This window comes from Eschrichtius robustus, chromosome 12 (assembly GCF_028021215.1).
Source record: "Eschrichtius robustus isolate mEscRob2 chromosome 12, mEscRob2.pri, whole genome shotgun sequence".
Classification (NCBI taxonomy): Eukaryota; Metazoa; Chordata; class Mammalia; order Artiodactyla; family Eschrichtiidae; genus Eschrichtius; species Eschrichtius robustus.
Genome location: NC_090835.1, coordinates 42177220 through 42199958, shown reverse-complemented (window position 1 = coordinate 42199958; position 22739 = coordinate 42177220). Strand labels below are relative to the sequence as shown.

The window sequence follows — 22739 nt, the reverse complement described above, 5'->3', positions numbered from 1 at the left end:
TATTTCAAAGTTGCTACCAAAAAAAAAAAAAAAGAAAACAAAGTTGAAATTCTACCTAGCAACATAGGTTTCTCAACATAACTTCCTTCCCTATGGACATCAAACTAAGAAACATGTAGAGAGAAAATAAATGGTTTTTGAAAGATACACAAGCCATTTAAAGAGGTCTGTTTCTGAATTACACAGAATATTCTGGTCCATAAATAATGGAATAGTTTTCAGAGACGGAATCAATTTTTGCCTAAAGAAATATGGGGTGAGGGCTTCCCTGGTGGCGCAGTGGTTGAGAGTCTGCCTGCCAATGCAGGGGACACGGGTTCGAGCCCTGGTCTGGGAAGACCCCACATGCCGCGGAGCAGCTAGGCCCGTGAGCCACAACTACTGAGGCTGCGCGTCTGGAGCTTGTGCTCCACAACAAGAGAGGCCACGACAGTGAGAGGCCCGCGCGCCGCGATGAAGAGTGGCCCCCGCTTGCCGCAACTAGAGAAAGCCCTCGCACAGAAACGAAGACCCAACACAGCCGTAAATAAATAAATAAAAATAAATAAATTAAAAAAAAAAAAGAAATACGGGGTGCGACTGGAACCCTCAGTGAAAGCTCTAAAAGGACACAGCACCCAATGAGTGACCTGAATAGTGAGGGATGGGTGAGGAACGACTATGCAGTAAGTGCTGGCTTGTTAGTGGATCTTCTCCCCTCCCTTCTCTCATTCATTCATCTTTTTAAGACTGCCTTCTGTGTCCTTTTGGGGGGAAATTATCTTACCCTTCATCATTTGTTCCTTCAGTACTTTAATATAAAACCTACAAGAAAAACAACAAATTCAAGGCTAGTATTAAGAGCTTGAATAAAGATATCAAGAAGTCTTATCCTTGGATCAGTAAACTCTTCTTGGTGAATAAAATTTTCATTTGTGGAAGTGGGATGACCTTTCTTAGCAGACGGCATTCATTTAGGGTGTGACACTCTGCTTTTGGAAGTGGAAATAATTACTTTCTAAATAATGTGTTAAAAGTAAGTACTTTCCTTCTGAGGCATTATTGCTTTATGGTCTTTATTTTGTTTATCCTTAGAGTATATTGGTGCATTACACAAGTGCAGATATGATACCTAACTTCTAATGATTTATCCAAAATCATACAAGAAAAAGCAGGACCAATGGAAATGTAATCAAAACCTCTTGAAAATGCAGTTACTGTAGATGCACAAAAATAAATAAACTATAATCAAAAGTTGAATCTGAGGTCTGGTGACTGATTTATGTTAAATAGAGGTTTTTTAAAAAGTGTTCTCGGGGCTTCCCTGGTGGCACAGTGGTTAAGAATCCTCCTGCCAATGCAGGGCACATGGGTTCGATCCCTGGTCCGGGAAGATCCCACATGCCATGGAGCAACTAAGCCCGTGCGCCACAACTACTGAGCCTGTGCTCTAGAGCCCATGAGCCACAACTACCGAAGCCCACACGCCTAGAGCCTGTGCTCCACAACAAGAAAAGCCACCGCAATGAGAAGCCTACGCACCACAACAAAGACCCAATGCAGCCAAAAATAAATAAATAAGATAAATAAATTTATATTAAAAAAAAGTGTTCTCATTTAACATATAATTTAAAAGAATATTCTGGAAACTGAAGTATAAAGATTACATTTATTCTGAATCCAGATACTTTCTTAACTGTATAAGTACAGGATGGCTCTGCCTTCTCCATTAGTAATACGGACTCCTAAGTTATGCTGCAAAAAATGTCTGACCCTCCTCAGCATTTAGCTAGAGAGACCGAAGGAGTTAACCGAACCCTCATGTTCACTGTTAATTTTCATTATAATTGGTAAAAATGATGCCTATAATAGATGGTATTCACATTTTTAATAAATTCATATTTTTTTGATGATCACATAGAGAAAACAAATTAGACTTCATGTTAAAAAATAAGGTTTATTTGTAATAACTATCTTTAATAATTCTACACTTTTACTCTGGGGAATGCACAAGTATAGACGATGCTAGCTTTAACATTTATTGAAAAGGTGTGCTCTTTACACTAATGCAGAAGGATAAGCCTCTTCTTTACTATAAAGAATTCTCACTGCATTTGAACTAAGATTCTGGAGCACTCAGCAGAGAGGAGTTTGGGATGACAGGCCAGAATCAGTCAGTAGGTTTTCTCTCTTCTCAATTAGGTAACTGAAATAGGAACTCTAGGTCTAAATATTAGAAGCAAAGTCTAAATATTAGAAAAATAAAGAGAGGGAATACAACAAACTGCTTCAAATACATGCCTGAGGTGAGAAACAGCTTGTACTTTCATGTTGTGGCAGCTTCCAGATGAAATCTTCTTCAGTTTTTAATCTTCAGGTTCATATCTGGAAAGAGATATATATTAAATTAACAGCATAATGTCATGATACTTTTTGTTGTTGTTGTTGTTGTTACCGAATAAGTTTACTTGAAACATCTCCAGTGACTAAACCAGTAATGTTGCATTTTTCACTTAAAATCACTGCTACAGTAGAAGTCAGATACATTCAAGGCATGACGAGGGTGACTCAGGGGATTCCTGCCACAGGTGGAGAATGGACCAGATAACTGCTGAGATACCTTCAGGTTCCAAGTTTCTACATGTGGCATCTAGATCTGTGATAGCTTAGTAGATTAGGGATTCGGCGGTAATTATCTAATCGATGGCCTGATGGACACAAACAGCTGATATGGCTTTGTGAGTACAGGGTTAACAGACCCTCTTCTCTAAAGAAAAGTATGATCTGGGATTCACTTTCTAGCTCTGGTACCCTGGAACCCTGATAAAGGTAAAATGTCAGCTGAGTTTCCAGGCAGAACCACTGATGACAGAAATGACCCCGATTAGAAGACTCCATCTGGACCAGGAGAACTGTGAACAACTATACATCCCTCCCTCCTGGACGTGTCCCTGCCTGGGTATCACGTGGCTGGACCAAAGACACTGGTCCTATGTGGGGCATGGAACTTCTAAGCCACGCTGGCTCTGGCACCCACACATGGACCTCATTTTCTAGCACCTAAATTGTCATGTGAGAGCACAGTATGATCAGGCTGTGGGCTGCAGCAAGCACACCACTGAGGAGAAATGCCCAGTGCTGCCCTGTGTGTTTGCTGTGGTTTCTGTCCAATACCCTGCTAAGAGAATCCACGGCCACAGTAGCCTAGCGTAGCCCTGTGTGAGGCGAAAGGTTCGGCTGAACCTGAAAAGAAACCCTGGTGGGTGTTACAGATGAGGCCTGGCCAAAGCCCCTCTTGCCTTCCTCAGACACAGGCTTCTGGACTGAATGACAGAGCAACTCCCCACCGGCCTGACCTCTCCAGACACAAGGTTAGACTTAATGAAGGACAGACATCAACCCAGCAGGGAGACGATCCGAGAGACAGGATCAGTATGGCTTACTTCGCCAATCTTTTCCTCAGGTCTTTGATTTGGTCATTCTTCTTGGTGAGAATCTCTTTCATGTTTCGATAAGCTGCTGTTTGTTGGAATTTTTTCTCTAATTCCTGCACAGTGAAAAATGTCAGTCCATTACTAACAAATAGTTAAGGAAAGAAATAACACATCTGATGAAAATATATATTTTTGCCCTAATTTTACTAATATTCTGCTTATTTTATTTTCTAATTTAAAAAAATATATACTTATATAAAATTAAGACCATTCAAACTTTAAAAATACATCCTTTCAAATGGGAAGCTAATAAAATAGTAACATTTCCCAAGTACAATATTAGCAAATAACTCAAACATACTATGCCATAGACATGGGAAATCTATTTGAAAAAGTAAATTCATTTTCAGGTAAAATAAGCATGCTCTTTTTTCCAAATCCCAAAATACTGCCAGTATTTGAAGAGGAGGATTTTAAATTTAATTACATCTTAGCTCCCATATTCTTAGGAGTCTAACCCCTAAAGCGAAAAAACCAGTTCTCCACATATCTCATATAAATTAAGAAAAAGGTATAGAACCCTTTAGAAAAAAGCCACCCATCCCTCTGCCAGACTGTAAGAGGGATGATCAGGAAGAGCAAAATGGGCGTTCAGGGTGCCGGGTGTACGCCACGCTCAGTGGAGTAATTTACCATAGAACAGAAAGGAGTGTAGGTTTTTATTATCACAGATATTTTAGTGCCAAAGATGGAAGAATCTCAGTGTCCCCAAATGATAACTCTTTAGAACACAAATTGCCTAATACCTTGACAAAAAATGAAGTGGATCTGTAGTTGTCCGTTTCCCTTAGTTACACTGCATTCATCACTTAATCGGATATAAACAGACAAATCTGACCTTTTCAGCCATGCTCAGCTGCTCCTGCACCCTGAGTAGGTCATGCTTGGCCGTTGCTAGACTCTCCTCCAGGGACTTCTGGTTTTCTGTCTGGTCATTAAGTGTCTTCTGAAACTCACTCTTTAAAGCAGCAACTGTGTTTTCCAAGTCACTCAAGTCTTGCGCCTTTATAAAATCCTATGAAAAATACATACACTCACGTGATTTCATGCTGACATCCTAAATAGTAGCTGCTTTAGATTCAGCATCACAGGTGATGGGAACAGATGATGCTGTGTTGCGTGTGCATGTCAGCATCCCCCGCCAGCCTTCTCTGCCACTGCAGCCCAGTGAGGACACCAGCACACCCAGTTCACCCTCAGCACCCAGTGCACTGTGTCCTGAGCACAGCAGACACTCAGTGGTCACTGATTTCCAAGTATGTAAAATATGATTTATGAACTGCTGGAATTCCAAAAGAGGAACAAGAGAGGTGGGATCCTAAATTTGACAAGATTGTGTTTCCCAGAGTTGGGGTGGCAAATGGGCTTCATTTTTGAAAAGTCAAGGTAAAAAATCCTGGTGAAGAATTCTGAATGATACAGATGGAAAAATAATAAAATTAATACAATTTATACAAAAAATGTAACAGACATGTTTTACAATATTATGAGAGCCTAATTAATGCTTACTGATTATATGGCTTGCTAAATTTACAAGATTTTAAGTTTTTTACATTAATTCGATATGCACATATTTGTACACTTCGTCAGTGTAATATAAGCAGCTGGATCTTCTCTCCACCTGGATCATGTTTTTAACTAGATAAAATTTATAAAAGACAAAAGTTATATTAATGACAGGAAAATGGTCTATAATTGCTAACTATGAAGATGAAGCACTACTATCAACAAAAGAAGAATTCCTTACTTATTTTTGAAATCTGGTTTTTAAAAAGATTTTATTTCACTGCATCTAGTGAAGGCCTGTACGCATTTCACTTTTGCCAAATCTTTTTCTTAAATATTTATTTATTGATTGATTGATTGACTGATTGATTGATTGATTGCTGTGTTGGGTCTTTGTTTCTGTGCAAGGGCTTTCTCTCGTTCTGTGGTTTTGCCAAATCTTAAAAGTAAGATTGGAGCAAAGCCTTCAATGGCTTTTAAAACGGCTTTCCGAAAATCTTGGCAACTGGTTTACTTCTGAGAAACTATAAAGCTGTTCTGGAGTATTTAGCTGTTTTACAAATTTATGGTCCTTGGTATATAATGATTGAAAATCATACATATTTCCTTTTGTTTTAGCCATATAAGAAGCACCCTTTTATTTAAAAAATACCTACAGATAAAATAATGTAATGTCTGAGACTTGCTTCAAAAAAACATGGGGGGGACTTCCCCGGTGGCGCAGTGGTTAAGAATCTGCCTGCCAATGCAGGGGACACGGGTTCGAGTCCTGGTCCAGGAAGATCCCACATGCCGCGGAGCAACTAAGCTCGTGTGCCACAACTACTGAGCCTGCGCTCTGAAGCCCGCAAGCCACAACTACTGAGCCCACGAGCCACAACTACTGAGCCCATGAGCCACAACTACTGGGCCTGCGTGCCACAGCTACTGAAGCCTGCATGCCTAGAGCCCGTGCTCCGCAACAAGAGAAGCCACCGCAATGAGAAGCCCGTGCTCACTGCAACTAGAGAAAGCCTGTGCACAGCAACAAAGACCCAATGCAGCCAAAAAAATAAATTAATTTAAAAAAACAAAAAACATGGGGAAAGGGAGAAGAAAGTAGAGGTAAATATGAAACCAGACTGGCCATGTCTTGATGACTGACTGGTAAAGCAGAGTGATGAGTACCTGGGGTGCATTACACTATTCTCTCTACTCTTGTATATGTTTGAAATTTGCCATAGACAAAGTATAACCAAAGTCTAATGAAGTAAGTTTGGGGATTGTTTAGTAGACATTTACAATGGCACTACAACCACTAGAAAAGCCAGTGCTGCAATGAAAATTCACTCAAATGGTCCTGCTGACAGGATCCTATTACAGCATCTAATCTCAATGGAAAGGCCAAAGGAGGCAGAACTGTGCACATGATGACTTCCAGGGCGGAGTGATACTCAGTCATTCCATTCAGACAAGCTTGGAGAACTTCAACACTGGATTTCACTGTATTACACAAGCACAGCTAGATATAGGTGGATTAGAAGATGCATGACTAGTAAATTCATTCTGTTTTGTCACACTCACTGAAGGGAAACTTAAGTAATAATAAGTTCTGTATAATAATAACTAAAAACTCTTCCTTTCTTCCCGTTGTAATTGGAAGGGCAAAGTGAAAGGGAGAAGAACTTTTAAAAAATAAATTTAAGCATATCTCATATGCCAATGGGCTCTGGGACATGTGAAGCATGTGAGCTGTGTATCTGCCCCCACTGCCCTCAACAGGCTCTTACCTGGCCTTTTCTGGACAAGTTTGTCTCGATGCAGAACTACAGTGGTGGCCTCCCTCTCAGGGAGTGGCTGGCGGTGGGGCATAATATCGATAGTAGCTAAGACTTAATATAAGTTTATAACTTAATCATCTAGAAAATGTGAAAATGCTAAAACTGATTTTACCTTTTGAGTTCCTTGATCAAGCTGTAAATCTTGCAGTGCTCTTTCTAGTTTTGACTTCTCATCCAATGCATTTGTTGCCTATAATCAAGATTAAACACAATACATTCAGTATTTAGTCTGTAAGTAACTCTTCCAATAATTTTGTTAAAGTATTTCTCGGTTACCTGTGTTTCAAGGATCTTCAGCCTTGACTTTAATTTCTCATTCTCTTCTTGAAGTCTTAAAATTTCCTTTGTGAGTAAATTCAAGTTTTATTATGTTAGCCAAAGTATTTTTAATCCTTGAAATTATTTGTTTCACTTAAAAATTTAATTTTTATATTGAATTTAAATTACATAAAAGCTCAAGTCTGCATGCCCTGGTTACTGGTAATATTCCAGTTTTACCCAGCCCACCAGCCTCAACACCTATGAGTCATCTCTGGCTCTAAGACTTCTAGTTCCTTCTTTCGCAGTCTCTCAGGCTTTTTGCAGCCCTCTACTCTCAGCCTTTTTGCAAAGTCCCCCTCCCCTGCCATCTCTCACCTAGCTGATCCTGCAACTCTTGGGTCTCTTCTCAGCCTACACTGCACACCACTTGCCGCTTATCCTCAAGACACAATCTTCATCATTCCATACCCTGTGCCCAGCCCCTAAGTGGTTCCAGCTGAGCTGAGCTCCAAGGGCCTTGCTCATCAGCAGCTCCGTCACAAGCATCACCTGTCAGTGCAGTCTCACTTCTTACTATACCCCAGCACACGCAGCATCGCCCAGCCGGAGAGCCTGCACTCTGCTCCAAGGCATGCCAGCCCCCTCTCTGCCTCTGACTGCTGCCCACTCTGTTCCTCTGCTGGCCATACCATTTCTCTTCCCTCTGACAATTCAATCTGTCTACACCTTTCAGCCCAGCTCAGGCACCACCTTACCCAAGAGCCTGTCCTCAACTACTCTTATCCACACGGAACTGTGTCTTCTCTGCCACCCTGTGGCACCTTTGGCACCAGGTTAGTGGCAACTGTGGCACACAGGTTAGCAGTCTGCTGTCTCTGTTTCTAGAATATTAGTTACCCCTTCCCAATGAGACTACAAGGTTTTTGAGGGCAAAAGGCCAGGTATTACTTTTCTTTTTATGTAACAATATCTAGCATAATGTTGAGAACATAAGAGTCATGAAAAATAGTTGTGTATCGGTAATTAATCTTTATAAACCTATTAAAAAAATCCCTTCATTGTTATCACAGCTCATAAACTTCAAATGTCCATCAATAAACACTTTCCAAAATTCTATGCTCTTCACTTCATTATGAAAAGATGCAACCAAGAGCTGCTTCAGCCTCTCTGGGAGTTACGTGTGCCCTCTTCTGGCCCACCAGGTACCATTAAGTACAACTACTGCGATGGGCTCATTACCCTCAGTGGACCACAGCCTGAATCAACACCTTCCACCCAGTCTCTCTACCCTAGAGCTGTGCAGGAGTGAGCATACATCCTTAGAGAGTCAGCCATTTCTCAAAATGATGGCAACATTACCTTGTTTAGGAGTTCTGCTGTTCCACCTTCATTAAGTGGAGCAAGTTTTGGCTTTATGTTATCTATGATGGGCTGAAACAAAACAAAGAAACCAAACTGAAATCACCACTGAATAAAGCACGTGTAATCACTGAACGCTTGTACTTTCTAAGTGGAAGACACTGTGTAAACATATTCACTGAGATGTCAGATAGATTTTTCATTGGTTTGGATCTCTGTTAACGTCCTAGTGCTTAGGACAGTGCCTGGCCCACAGTGCCCAATGCAAATTAGAGATAAAAACGAAACCCATCCTCCTTGTATCTTTAAAAAAACAAAACAAAACAAAACAGGTGGAAGAGAAAGGAGGGAGGGAAGGTGCTCAAAGCCAGAGCCGATAAAGATCCTAGTACCTAGGGACTGGGATTTTAAACTGTGGGAGCTAAAACAGAGATTTCTGCATGAACCCCAGAAAAATTGTAATAATGATGAGGATTTAGGTAAACTACATTACAGATGAGTAACTTGACACAAACATTCTGGCAGTTTAGCAATATGCATTAAAACAAAACAATTCATGCCCTCTGACCTAGAAATTTCTTAGCTAGAAATATGTTCCAAAGGAATAATTAGAAAATTGTTTTGTCCGTGTATGTTCATGGATTGATCTTGGCAGTGTTTCACTATGTAACACCACAGAGGATTTATGGTGCATCTACACAATGGAATGCTAAGTGGTCACTGCAGGTAATGAGAATGATTAAAGAGACAAGCAGGTAACTACTAGTACTGTCTCCACTTGACAGATGAGGGGAACGAGGCTCAGCCGCCTCAGGTAACCTGCTCGAGGTCGCACAGCTGAGGGGTGACAGTGCCAGGATGCATGCCCCCAAAGCCTGTGCTCCGCATCATCTGAGTGAAGAGCTTCCATGGCTGGGAGGCGGGTGGACTGCAGGGAAGTTGCGTGCATGCGCATGCGTGTGGGAGGTAGTAGACAAAAACAAGTTTTTCATAGTTACTTCCAAAACTTATCTTCTTCCACCTAAAAATCTGAGAGGCAAGCTTGGAATTCTGCTCTTGAGTTGAATGCTTTTCCTTGAGAGTTCTCACTTTAATCTCTGAATGCTCTGAGCAACTTGAGGATTTTAAACACTGGCTATTAAGGTATGGATTTATAAGGACCAAAAATTACCTTTTTATTTGAAGATGTAAATTCTGCTTTTTCAAATTCTGCAACTTGTTCCAATAATTCTCTTGAAGACAAAAACAAATATGAAAAAATATTTGTTTAGAATAGATTTGTATCATACACACAAGAAGAATAAAAGCAGGACTTCCCTGGTGGTCCAGCGGTTAAGACTCTGTGTTCCCAATGCAGGGGGCCCAGGTTCGATCCCTGGTCAGGGAACTAGATCCTGCACACTGCAACTAAAAAAAGATCCCGCACGCCACAACAAAGATCCCGCGTGCCACAACTAAGACCTGGCACAGCCAAATAAATAAATAAATAAAATTAAAAAAGAAAAAAAAGAAGAAGAATAAAAGCACTGGTACCAATCTATTACATGCCAGAAACAACAGAGCAAGATGAACAAAACTTCACATCAAAAATGATATTTAGTTACTAATGGTCGAGAACCTAAGTTCCATGCACTCAAATTTGAATCTCCATAGCACCTACTATTTTGTACCTACTGAGTGTACAATATAATCGCTAGAACTAAATTACAATGTTAATACAACTATGTCTGAAATTTGTAGTCAACACTGTATTTTTGAGGTGCTAATGGGAAATTGCTCTATAATACACATTGTTAGCTAGTAGAGGTTCAAGGAAAACTGATTTTAATAGAGTAGCCTCAGAAAAATAAAATTAGTTCACATCTACTGAAAAAGAGTATGGTAAATTCTCAAGGAAGACAGATGGTTTGGGGGTGATCCACCTGAACATTTCCTTTTATTTGCAAAGGTACCTGGGGGCTTGACTATACAAAAGTTTACAGAGTGAATGGCAGTAACTACTCTCCTAAGCTTCTTAATAGGTCAGTTTCTCAAAGTTCTCTCACCAGTTATCTACTGACAGTTGGTGAAGCTAAATGGTTTCCTTCCCTACCCGAGGCCACAGCCAGTGTTGTTAAGCACTGTCCGCAAGCTGCACTGCACCTGTGCTTAGCAAACGGCCCCTGGGCTCGATATCAGTCTTTCCGGATCTCTGGCATGACTTTTCTTAGACTGAGTTTCAATTTCATTGATTTTACCATATTTTTAAAAAATTAATGAGCTTTTTGATATAGTTCAGATAATAAAACTTTTTTTTTTTACTTTCCCTATTTTAAAGATCAGTATATAATTTTAATGCAATTATCTAGAAATAAACTTCCAATACTACTAAGTGTGATTTGATGGTATTTGAATTAACTTTTCAACTGTTTCATAATCTTTTTTTCTTAGTTGACCTATCTCTGAAGACTTATTATAATACTGATCAGGCTAACCAGAGATACCATATGGAATAATTAATTATAGCCTTAAGAGCAATCTCATAAATCTCAGAGGCCTTTATAACACCTAGGAATAGTGGGAACAGGGCATTTCGAAGAGGATGCTGAGCGGCACCTAAGAGATCACTTAGTAACTGGATGCTCTGCTGTTACCTTACCCAAATTTTCTCACACACCAGGCCCAAGCAAAGCAGCAAAGATATTCACTAACTCTTAACTCTTAATGCTTGGGCCTCTATTGTCATAATTGTGGGTACAAATTTTAGTACCTGTTTTCAAGTTCAGAGATGTCTGTCTGTAGCTTGAGGTACCACTTCTCAGCTTGTGAGAAAAGCTGCCGCAAAAGTAGCACATTGGTGTAGGCCGTGTTGATGAGCTCAGACTCCACCTCGCTGTGGACCACAGCCTGTAACCCATTCAGGACTTCAGAGACTTCATCTATGGTGAAGGTCTCCTCCACCAGCCTGAAAAACAACCACAATCCAAAACCTCTGGATAAACAACAACAACTATTTACAAGTAAAACAAAACTAAGAAACCCACATCATGTCATCTAAGGCAGCGGCCCTCAACCTTTTGTGGAAGACAACTGTTCCATGGACTGGGGGTTGGCGGTGGGGGGATGGTTTCAGGATGATTCAAGCTCATTACATTTATTGTGCACTTTATTTCTATTATTATTACATTGCAATGTATAACGAAATAATTATACAACTCACCATAATGCGGAATCAGTGGGAGCCCTGAGCTTGTTTTCACTTGCCACTCACTGATAGGGTTTTGATATGAGTCTGCAAGCAATTGATTTATTATGGTCCCTGTGCAGTCAAACCTCTCTGCTAATGACAATCTGTATTTGCAGCTGCTCCCCAGCGCTAGCATCACTGCCTCAGCTCCACCTCAGATCATCAGGCATTAAATTCTCATAAGCACAACCTAGATCCCTCGAATGCACAGTTCACAGTAGGGTTCGCACTCCTATGAGAATCTAATGCCGCTGCTGATCTGACAGGAGGCGGAGCTCAGGCGGTTATGCAAGTGAAGGGGAGCAGCTGTAAATACAGATGAAGCTTCGCTTGCTCGCCCGCCTGCCCACCGCTCACCTCCTGCTGTGCAGCCCAGTTCCTAACAGGACACGGACCGGTACCAGTCCGTGGCCCAGGGGTTGGGGACCCCTGATCTAAGGGATTAAAGGGTTTAGTGAAAGTCTCTCTGGAAATTATCTTCTTTATTAATAAAACAGTTTGAAAATAATTTAAGCTCAATTAATTTTTGATGTCTATTTAAATGATTAAACTGTGGTTCACTCTTCAAATGTGCACATCCTTTAATACAAGTACGTGCTCAGAAACATTCCCCAAACTATCTACTTTTTTCTTTAGCTTTTCAGTGAAAAATTTTTAACTTTAATCTCCCCTAAAATTCGTTTTATCACATTTAATTATTTCATAAGTCACCTGAGAGGTGTAATTTCTCCTTTCTTTATATCATTTGTCTAGCATTTCAATGACTGAATGACCATTCACATGTTAGTAAATGCCTATGAGAAAATCAATGGTAATTATATATTGCTTCCCTTAGCATTCTTGAGACCCAAAAGAAAAAAAACCCTAACTTAATTAAAGCTCCATTAAAAACAAACATCATCATCAAAAGGATTAAAGATCGACTCTTCCACAGAGAACGTTTGTGTTGGAAGGGAACTCTGGAGCCATTTTCTTCAATTCCCTCACTTCACAGATGGAACACAGGCTCAGAAGGTGGCGGTGACTTGCCCACGGTCCCAACTCCACAATCATTTCCAACAATCTCAGGAACATGCCCAACAGCTGAATTCTTGAGAAAGCTTCCACGCATGCCTCCTACGATCAATGACAGTTTTATAGTAACACAGTCTCCTCCGCTCCCTGCCTCCAGCCTCAAAGTCTTTTATCCCTCAGATGCTCAGCAGATGAAGAGCTACAGCCCCGACCTCAGGTCATCTTCTCCATCATTCCAAAAGGACATAACGAAGGGAGTTACACCAAACTTTTATTTGATTTACCATTCTTTAACGTTTCATTTACCCAGCAGAATTTAACCACTCTAAAAAAACCAAAACTTTATTTTTGATGCAAGTCCTTATTAAATATATTAACAATCTTTCTATATTCTTTAATAGAACAAAGCAAATCTGGTTAAAAATATGTTTTGTTTTGTTTTTTTGAGCAACCCAAGTTCATTATTATGAACAGCAATTAAGGTACTCCAGTGCATAAAGTAAATAATGGGTACCTTCTCTGGCTGTCTCACAGACTCACCAGTCAGATTGCTGCTTACCTCTGCTGTGGGTTAGGAAGCCAGATGATCAGATTAGAATAATGGATCGAACAGGTAACAGTCTACAGCTGATGGTCTCTGCTACTGAGTGAAGTTAATGACTTTATCACAGTTACAGATCACTTGGAGACCTTTTTCATTTATGTCTTGACATTTAAGTGTGCCAAAATCTGATCCCCAGGTAATCTGATGTCTCTTTATTATTCAGTCCTTTTGGTTGGCTTCCCTACTATCCTCTATTACTAAATTTTCTATGGACTTTTATTATCTTCCACTATTGGTCCAACTAAACTAATTATCATCTCTTGCTACAAATCAACTAATAATTTTGGTACTAGTCAGCAAGCTTTTCATGGTTTCCTGCTGTTTTCTCTTCTTCTAATTCTTCAATATAAACTGCATAGGTGTTTTCTTGCTAACTGCCATGTCTTATGGCTCTAATCTTTTAATTAATAACTCAAGTAATGAAGGTTCTGGAATCTTTAATACAGCAAGCCAATCTTTAACCCACAAGCACTTCACAATTTCCTGACTGCCCTTCTGAAACTTTGCAATTCCTCAATTATCATTATATGCATGTTTAGTAATAGACTGCTCCCACCACAGTCTGATTTCTTGAGTTTCACATATCCATAAGGCTTAGTGTAGCTGCTCTCAATGAATAATTGATCATGATATCCTGGCAATGGTTTGTAAGGCCTCTCTGCTACAGCACCCCCATACTGGCCACCAGAAGGGATCCACGTTCCTTCCCACTGGGTTTCCTTAGAATTCTCTGATACCTGCTCTCCTTGAGGTCTTGGAAGCAGGAATCTACAGTTTTGAGTCTCAAGCCTCTTTTTGAACGAGCAAAACGCATGTAATTAATAACTTCATTTTGATGGTGCTCATTTAGACCCAACTCTGCCTGAAAGAAAGAATTTAATTGTTAGACTTGAAGATATAATAAAGGAACCAACAATGAAAACATACAGGTTATCCTGTGGTGGAGACTGGAAGATGTCCGCTAAATTCTGTTCTTCCCGTCTTCCCAGACACGTGGCTGCCCAACTAGAAAACACTCCCCAGCCCTCTGTGAAGCCAGGTGTGGCCACATGACTACTTGACAGCAATGGATGTGAGCAGAAGAATAAGAGCTATTTCTAAAGCCTGGGACTTAAGACATGGGGCACACCTCTGCCACACCCTATCTCTCTGAAACCTGGGGGTGGTGACTCCGCTGAACCATGCGGACAGCACAATGCCCTGGGGGCTGGGGGAGCAGCAAGCTGAAAGGGACTGGTACCCCTGGAATGACTTTGTGGAGCAGCACTGACCCTCGTACCTAACTGTGATGAGCAGTGAGAGGGCTGTTAAGCATGACAGTAATAAACTTCTGTATTCCTTTTTTTTTTTAATCTTTATTGAATTTGTTACAATATTAGTTCTTTTTTTTTTTTAAATAAATTTATTTATTTTTGGCTGCGGCGGGTCTTTGTTGCTGCGCCCAGGCTTTCTCTAGCTGCGGCGAGCGGGGGCTACTCTTTGTTGCGGTGCGCAGGCTTCTCATTGCAGTGGCTTCTCTTGTTGCAGAGTACGGGCTCTAGGCACGCGGGCTTCAGTAGTTGTGGCATGCAGGCTCAGTAGTTGTGGCTCATGGGCTTAGTTGCTCTGCGGCATGTGGGATCTTCCCGGACCAGGGCTCGTACCCGTGTCCCTTGCATTGGCAGGCAGATTCTTAACCACTGCGCCACCAGGGAAGCCCAAACTTCTGTATTCTTTAAGGCACTGGTTTTTTTTTTTCTTTTTTTTTTTCAATCTCTATTACAGCAACTTAACCTTATCCCATCTCATACAGCTTTAAAAAATATATTTGGTTTTGAAATAGCCACTAATTGGTCTTGATTTTAAACTGGATGAGAGCTTGACAACTATAAGCTAGAAATTGATGAAGCTTTTTCATTTTATAGCTATACTGAAAATTAAAGAAGGAAATTATAAAAGTGAACATCTAATGCAGGGGACTGAATAAGTCAGGATTATCTTTATTTTAAGAATAACCTGTCTATGGGAGACAAAGGTCTAACTCTCATTCTCAGCACAGTGTTGGGCTGCATTGTGGAGGCCAGCACCAAGGTCACTGGGCATGACCTCCTTCACCCCCCAAGCCCCGCACCATGGCTTTGCTGCACCTACGTACATCCTTACCTCCTCTCAGCAGTTTCCATTTCCTGAGAACAGAAGTCTACGAGGGCCATGACCTTGTCCCTCTGGTTCCCTGAGTGTCCCCGGGACGACTCATAGTGCCTGGCATACAACAGATATGTGCCTGACAAGTGAAGTGAAAGAGTTCCTCTTTTTGAAGGTCACTCCATCATGGCCTTAATCTGTTCTCTTTCAAGCTCCTGGGGGACTTTATTTAACCAATTACTCCCCGTCTCAACTCTCTATAGGTTTCTTCTTCCCCTCGGACTATAGAGAAGACTGTGTACATAAATCTCACTCATGCTAAAAAAAATACAGAACCAGAAATTCCCTCCAGCTACTGCTGCATTTCTCTACTTCCCTTCTACTCTTGCTGTCTCCATTCTATATGCTGTTCAAACTGCCTTTGCAAAGCTCACCAGCAACTTCTTAATAATAAATCCAACTACCGTGGCTGATGCTTTGCTGTCCACTGACCTGCTCCATTCTTTGGCTGCTAACCCCACCTCCCTTCTTGATCTCGTCTGTAGGCTCCTCTTGGGCTTGCCTCTTAAGTAGCTGTACTTCCCAGGGCCCTGCCTGGGGACCCTTACTCTTGTCATTCTATATCCTCTCCTTGATGACATGATCTATCTCAAGGTGTCAACTGTTACCTATATGCATCTGACTCTCAAATATAACAGGCTGGCCTACAGACGTGTACCCCCAACCGCATGATGAACGGCTCCACCAAGTCTTTTTCTCCCCCACATTGTTTTTAATATTTCTACAATTCAAGATGTTAAAGTTCAATAATTTAAGACTTACCCAAGATATTACGATGTTCTCTAATGGTCACTTATCCAGTAGACTAATGTTTCAGAACAAGCAGTTGAGGTATTTTGACCAATGTAAACCAACACATTTGAGATACGTACTTACCTTAAATTTCATGACTTTACCTTATTTGATTAAAATGGTAACTAAGATCTTGCCTTAGAGCTAGACAAAGTGAATGGAAAGAAGTTTCTTTCGTTTTGGTTTATACTGATTATTAGCCACCTCCCTGAACTAATGTCGAACGTTAGAAAAAATAATAGTAATGATGATAACAGCTAAAAGTCATTCAGAGGTTACAATGTGCCAGGCATGACCTCATTTAATCCTCAATACAACCCTATGATAAAGGTAGTATAAACCTGCTTTACAGGGACTTCCCTAGTGGTCCAGTGGGTAGGACCCCATGCTCCCAATGCAGGGGGCCTGGGTTCGATCCATGGTCGGGGAACTAGATCCTGCACGCCACAACTAAGACCCGGAGCAGCCAAAATAAATAAATAATAAATTAATTAATTAAAAAAAAATAAAAAAACAACCAACTTTACAGATAGAAAACTGAGATACAGAGAAGAAATATTTTCTATGCTACTGAATAGGTAAGTGGGAGAGCAGGGATCTGAACCAGGCAATCTAACTCCACAGCCCCCACTCACCTTGGCTGTTTTAAATCCTTTTTGGAAAATGTCAGAGTTTAAATAACTAAAAGAACACAAACATGTTATAGTTGCATATGCACCTGGGTTGTGACTCACAACAAGACAGAGCTCCACCAGGCATTTGAAAAAAGAACTGAATACCTACATTAGAAAAGATGTTATCTCTTATAGTCACATAAGTATGGGCAAGAATATCCTACAATTGGAAATAACTCAAAACACTGTCACATCTTGCTAAAAAAAAAAACCCATAAACAAATTTTCAATTATTCTTCCTTGTTTATAGTGTTAAATTCATAAGGCCTCCACACTCCCCAAACTCCTTCTCTAACCCCATTTCCCAGGATTCTACCGTAAGGACACTCTACTTCAGTCAGACTAGTCTGCTCATCAGAAGCATGATTTAACATTTCCTGCTTATACTTTCACTCTCATTACCCCAATCCTTGACTAAAAGTACCTCCCCATTCTTATTCAAGAATCTGAACCCAACCCAGTGGTGTGCTGGTAAATGCTTAACAACAGGCTTTTGGGTGGGGGGGTATGAAACTGATTTGCGGCCCTTGCTGATTTCTGTGGTATAAAAACTCCCAGCATGGCTGATTTCAAGCTACCAAGGTAATGTCACTGAATGCAGAGATGAGAAGAAATGCACACGATTGGCTCTCACCAGCCAGTACGAGCATGCTCCAGAAAATCACCAAATTCCTACCCATCCTTCAAGACCGAACCTATTTTACCTGCTCTGTGAAGCCTCCCAATATGCCCTCAGTAACTCTAGTTATGCCTTCCTCCAAAAATTAGCACATATCACCTCTGCTACTCATTTGGCAACACCACAGACTAATTACTACCTTGTACTATTAGTAGTCTTTTTTTCCAGGTGTCGCTCCTTCAAGTAGACTGTAAGCTCCTGAGGGCATGAATCATTTCTTATACCACACAGCTCCTCGTACAGTGCCTTGTGCAGAGTAAGTGGCCAATTCAAATCTGTTAATTATTTTCTCTTCTGTCAAGAAAAGTCTTGACTGTCCCAAGACCAAGAAGAAAAAATTACAAAAACTGAGGATGAACTTTAGGACAAAAGACAAAAAAGTTCCTCTGAAATGGATGGGAGTGAAGAAAGGGAGCAGAAATAAGCAGCTGAGTTCAGTAGGAGAAATAGCATTAGCCCGGGAAACAGCACTCATAAACCTTTGCTTCCCCATATGCACATGTGTACATTATATGTACACAAATCACATCATTAGAGAGAAAAAGGAATGGGTTGATGTATGGTGTAAGTAGAGAAAGCACTGGATTAAAAACCAAATTTAAGCCTAGCTATGCAACTTTCTGTTAGCAAATCACTTAACCTCGTTGACACCAGTTTTGCCAGCTGTTAAATCAGAGAAGAAGATATGATGTTCAGCTGTAAAATATGTAGAGATAGTGGGAGGTATCCAAATAGGGAAATCAGAATTTGTTTGAATTTTGCTGCAGAAAGATTCTATTTAAAAAAAAAAAAAGCTAAAACACAGAGCAAGAATCCTACCAGAGCATTGCCAAGCTACTGTCCTGAAGTTGTGCCATAAAGTGAGGGGAGAGTAGTGAAGGTACCAGAAATGGTTCCCTATTCCTGACCGTACCCCAAAGTCCATATACAGCTTTACTATGAGAAGTATAAGGATGAAAATGTAATGATAAAAATGAACACAATCTAATAAAACCTATTATATACTGAATGCTTAATATTTTAACAGGTACTGGGCTATTTGTTCTATATGCATTATCTCATTTATCATTTTAACAACCTAAGTATACTTATTATCTGCAATTTACTAATGACGAAACTGAGCCTGACTCCGAAACCTCAGTCGTTAAGCAAACTGATAGAAAGGAATTACAGAAGATAGAATGGGAGCAAATGTCAACCTTCTTGTGACATCACCATCATTTTTTCAACTTGTTTCTGATATTTTAGGGAAATCAAGAGAATGAGAGGGACAAGCTCAAGCAGGGTAGGGAACGGTCTGTTTTGTTCACAGCTGTACCCTCAGCTGCAAGACAGTGCTTGGGACATAGCGTGGGCTAAATAGGAATTCTGGTTGCCGAGGTATTTTAGTAGCCCATTTCAGTGGTGCCCCCAACCCTGGAGTCATCTTTTTTTCTGAACACTTCAGTACTGTGCCTTCTTCTGAGAACGGCTGCTATTTAAGTTGGCATTCTGTGTACGCTGGAGTGATTAATGGGATATGTTCTAGCATACAGGAAAAACGTGCCTTCTTTTGAACAGGTCAAAACACAAGAAATGTCACTCAAGTTTTCACAGCTATAAAATAGGGGCTGGGACTCTTACAGTCACTCTCACATCAGGAAGTTGTAGTCAATCACGTTCTTCCTCCTCGGCTCGTTAACGTGAGTAATGCTGCCAAAGGGCGTGTGTGTGTATCTGTGTCTGCGAGCGCATAAACTTGGGAGTTTTTGGAATCGAATGAGAATCCCGCTTTGAGCCTTCTGCTGGCAGCCGGTTCCCCCCAGCTCTCTTCGTTAGCCACCTGTGAAGAGTGACTTGGCCCGGGCACCTCAGGCAGGGGCGAGGAATGAAGCGACGCGGCGGAGCGCGGCTGCTAGGAGAGGCCTCCACCTAGGATTATGCCGAAAGGGCTTCGGCCGAGGCTAACAGAGCCTCTCGCACCCGGCGCAGCCTCCCCTCCTCAGGGAGGCCCAGGGCCGGACTCAGACCCGCTACAGGCCAGGGCATCACTCCGGGGCCCCCGGCTCTGTATCTCTCCTCGGCGCGGGCCGGGTTACCCGGCCGGCTACTCACCATGGCGGCGGACAGGAGTCAGCGGTCTGGAAAAGCGGGAGAGGCCAGGCGCAGCTTCGCCAGGCCCGGCGTCTCCAAAGGAGGTTGGACCGCAGAGGACGCGGAGGGAGGGCGGGTTGTTTAGAAGCCTCCGGTTGCTAATGGCAACCGACGCACGTGACCCTGGAATTATGCACTTTTATTGGTCCTCAAGATCACGCGACAGGAAGTGCCTTGTGACCGGCCGACAGCCGCATGCGCATTTGCTCCCAGAGCCGGGAAGTCCCTCCTTTCCGTGCCACGCTGACTTTGGGGGAGGCCGCCGTTGCCAATGGTAACGGAAGTGGAGCGGCCGCCTGACTCCCCACCGCTCCCGGGAGCCGCGGGGCATCTGGGTCTGCTTTGCTGCTCAGGGCTTGTCCTGCACTTCCTGTGACCTGGCGGCCCCGAGGGCCGTGGCCTCGACCGTTGACTCCCGACCTTTTAACGGTCTCGTGGGGCGTCCCAGACTTATTTCTCTTCTCTCCCAAGTGTTCCTACTTGGCCGAGATAGGCCAACAGCACCAGTGCTGCCAGGTTCCTGGATCGAGCTTTGAACGACTCACTCCCCACCGCTCCCATTTTTTCCCTCTTATATTCTTGGTAAAAATGTCTAATATAGCACCTTTTTCCTTAAAAAAAAAAAAATTGCAAACGGAATTGGCGAAAGAGCAGTGAATTTCAAACTATTATGCCTAGATCATCAGGGGAGCGTGTTGTACAAATGCTTCCCAGGCCTAACCCCCAGAAATCCTGAATCACTCCGGTCTTTGGAATATGCAGCTTTTACCGACCCTCCAGGATTGATCATGGATCACTCTTTAAGAAACACTGTCCTTGGGACTTCCCTGGTGGCTCAGTGGTTAAGAATCCGCCTGCCAATGCAGGGGACACGGATTCAATCCCTGGTCCTGGAAGATCCCACATGCCACGGAGCAACTAAGCCGGTGCGCCACAACTACCGAGCCTGCGCTCTAGAGCCCGCAAGCCACAACTACTGAGCCCATAGACCACAAATACTCAAGCCTGCGCGCCTGGAGCCCGTGCTCCACAACAAGAGAAGCCACTGCAATGAGAAGCCCACGCACCACAACGAAGAGTAGCCCCTGCGCTCGCCACAACTAGAGAAAGCCCGCGCACAGCAACGAAGACCCAATGCAGCCCAAAATAAATTTATATAAAAAAAGAAACACTGCCCTAGAAGAGGCAGAGGTGTAGGAAGAGATGCATTATTGCAAATACTGGCGGGGGGATGGGGGGGTGGAGGGGTGGAGGGGGGCAGGGGGGGTGGAGGGGGGATGGAGGTGTTGGGCTGGGTGGGTGAAAGCCAATGAATATGGGCCATTCAGTGGGCATTTCAGAGGCTCAGAAGACAGAAACATGAGCAGACACAATCACTGGGGAGGCTAAAAAGTGAGCCCCTCATGATAAGACATTGAAATGAGAAGGAGCACAGAGCTGGGAGCTTTCTGAGAATCTGGGAGGCTCAAAACTGAGGACAGGATATTTGGCATTATCCCTGCTCAGGAAAAGATAAGCTAATTTAGGTAATGCTTATGGGGCTTACGTTGATTTTGGCTACTACACAGTGCAATTTAAAATGGATCACAATTGAGAAAAAAAAAAAAGGATCGCAATTGGAACCTAAACACCTAGACAAGATTTTAGAGATCTGGTTCCACTTGGTTAATTTATGGATGAAGAGACTGAGAGCCAAGGTCACATGTCCAAGACTTCAGAGGGCTAGGTGGGGGCATCTGAAGCTTGAGTCAGTGATGAAACTAATACAAATATGTTTTTAAGAGCAAAACCAGAAAGCAGGTGTGAACTATTCTGGTACAGTGCATGTTAAATCATATTCTAGTTTCAAGAATTTCATTTTTCTTTTCATTTATCACCACATTCATTTTATTTAATATAAATTATATACTAAATTATGTACAAAGCTTAGTAATTGTCCCAAGAACTGAGCTCAATACTTTTTTAACTTGACACTTTAACTGCTAGAATAAAGTGGCAGCAGATAAATTCTGTAGAATAAAGCTAACTTACGAAGGGATGATGTCTTTAGAAAAAGAGGTGTGGCAATGAAAACATTTACTAGTTAAACGGTCAATACGGTAAAATGGAAGTAATTTAAATGGATAATTTTCAATTCAGACAAAGTAAGAGCTAGAAGGAAATAATACTTTCAGATGAGGAAAGGCAGCTCAGAAAAGTAAACTGTCTTGGCCAGAGAAGCAGCAGAACCAGGTCTGGAATCCAAATCTTATGACTCACTGGCAAGAGTTTCTTGACCATTTAGTTCCAACCAAATACAGGTGACAGGTCTTTCTCTTCCCCTCTGTAAGTAAGGCCTCTCACCCTCCGTTTAGGGGAGCTTATGAGCGTCCCATTACTTGAAAAGCAGGGGTTGAAAGAGCAGTTTTCCAATTTGGATGGGGCTTCGCAAAATCTTGGGGCACAGTCAAGAGTCCTTTGCTTGGATGATCCAGGAATGATATGCAGGCAGTTGCCCATGGAAGGGTCTCAATCCTCAGGGACATGAACAGCTGACAAGGCTCTCCTGTGTGTAACGGAGCACTCCCAGGCATGGAAGGATGGCCTGGTGGCAGTGGCTTGGGTATGCCCCACTTCACTGGCCTCCCAGTAGTATCTGGGCAGAATCTCTGTCTCCCTGCAGGGTCTAAAGGGTAGGTTCTCAGCCTCCCATTATGACTCCCTCCAAGCTCAGTTAAATTTCTGCTTTACCATGCCATCCCTTACATTTCTGTTCAATGAGTGCTGGTCTAATTTGATAATAATAGTTGCCATTATTTAGTGCCTACAATAGGCTAGACATATTCCATTTCAATAGTTAATCCTCAAAATCTTTGGTTTTTTTCTTACTGCAGTAGGTATTCATTGAATTCACATAGAGAAAGGTCACTTTACTAGGTGCTGTGGACACAAGGTAAAGAAGGAATTTCATAAACACTTTTATGACATTTAAGTGAACAAAGTTGTTCACCAGTCTGCATTTCTAAGGAAACTTA

At 42.0% G+C, this 22739-nt stretch overlaps 1 protein-coding gene across 1 annotated transcript; it reads right to left on the bottom strand.

Annotated features, from left to right (window-relative positions):
• Positions 1-1916: 1916 nt before the first annotated feature.
• LZTFL1 (leucine zipper transcription factor like 1) lies at positions 1917-19774 on the bottom strand. The gene is made up of 10 exons (XM_068558604.1): positions 19687-19774; positions 14001-14125; positions 11169-11363; positions 9591-9651; positions 8420-8491; positions 7076-7141; positions 6912-6989; positions 4312-4488; positions 3423-3526; positions 1917-2364 (listed from the first exon to the last, which is right to left on the bottom strand). Exons 1-10 carry the CDS (start codon positions 19687-19689, stop codon positions 2346-2348), a joined length of 900 nt encoding a protein of 299 aa, XP_068414705.1. The 5' UTR covers positions 19690-19774; the 3' UTR covers positions 1917-2345.
• Between the last annotated feature and the right edge of the window lie 2965 nt (positions 19775-22739).

What these genes read in the sequence shown, in the direction of transcription:
- LZTFL1 (XM_068558604.1), bottom strand. An exon ending in TTACATCTTCAAATAAAAAG is followed by an intron (nt 8,492 to 9,590) that starts GTAATTTTTGGT and finishes GTTTTGTTTCAG; the next exon opens with CCCATCATAGATAACATAAA. An exon ending in TTGATCAAGGAACTCAAAAG is followed by an intron (nt 4,489 to 6,911) that starts GTAAAATCAGTT and finishes TATTTTTCATAG; the next exon opens with GATTTTATAAAGGCGCAAGA.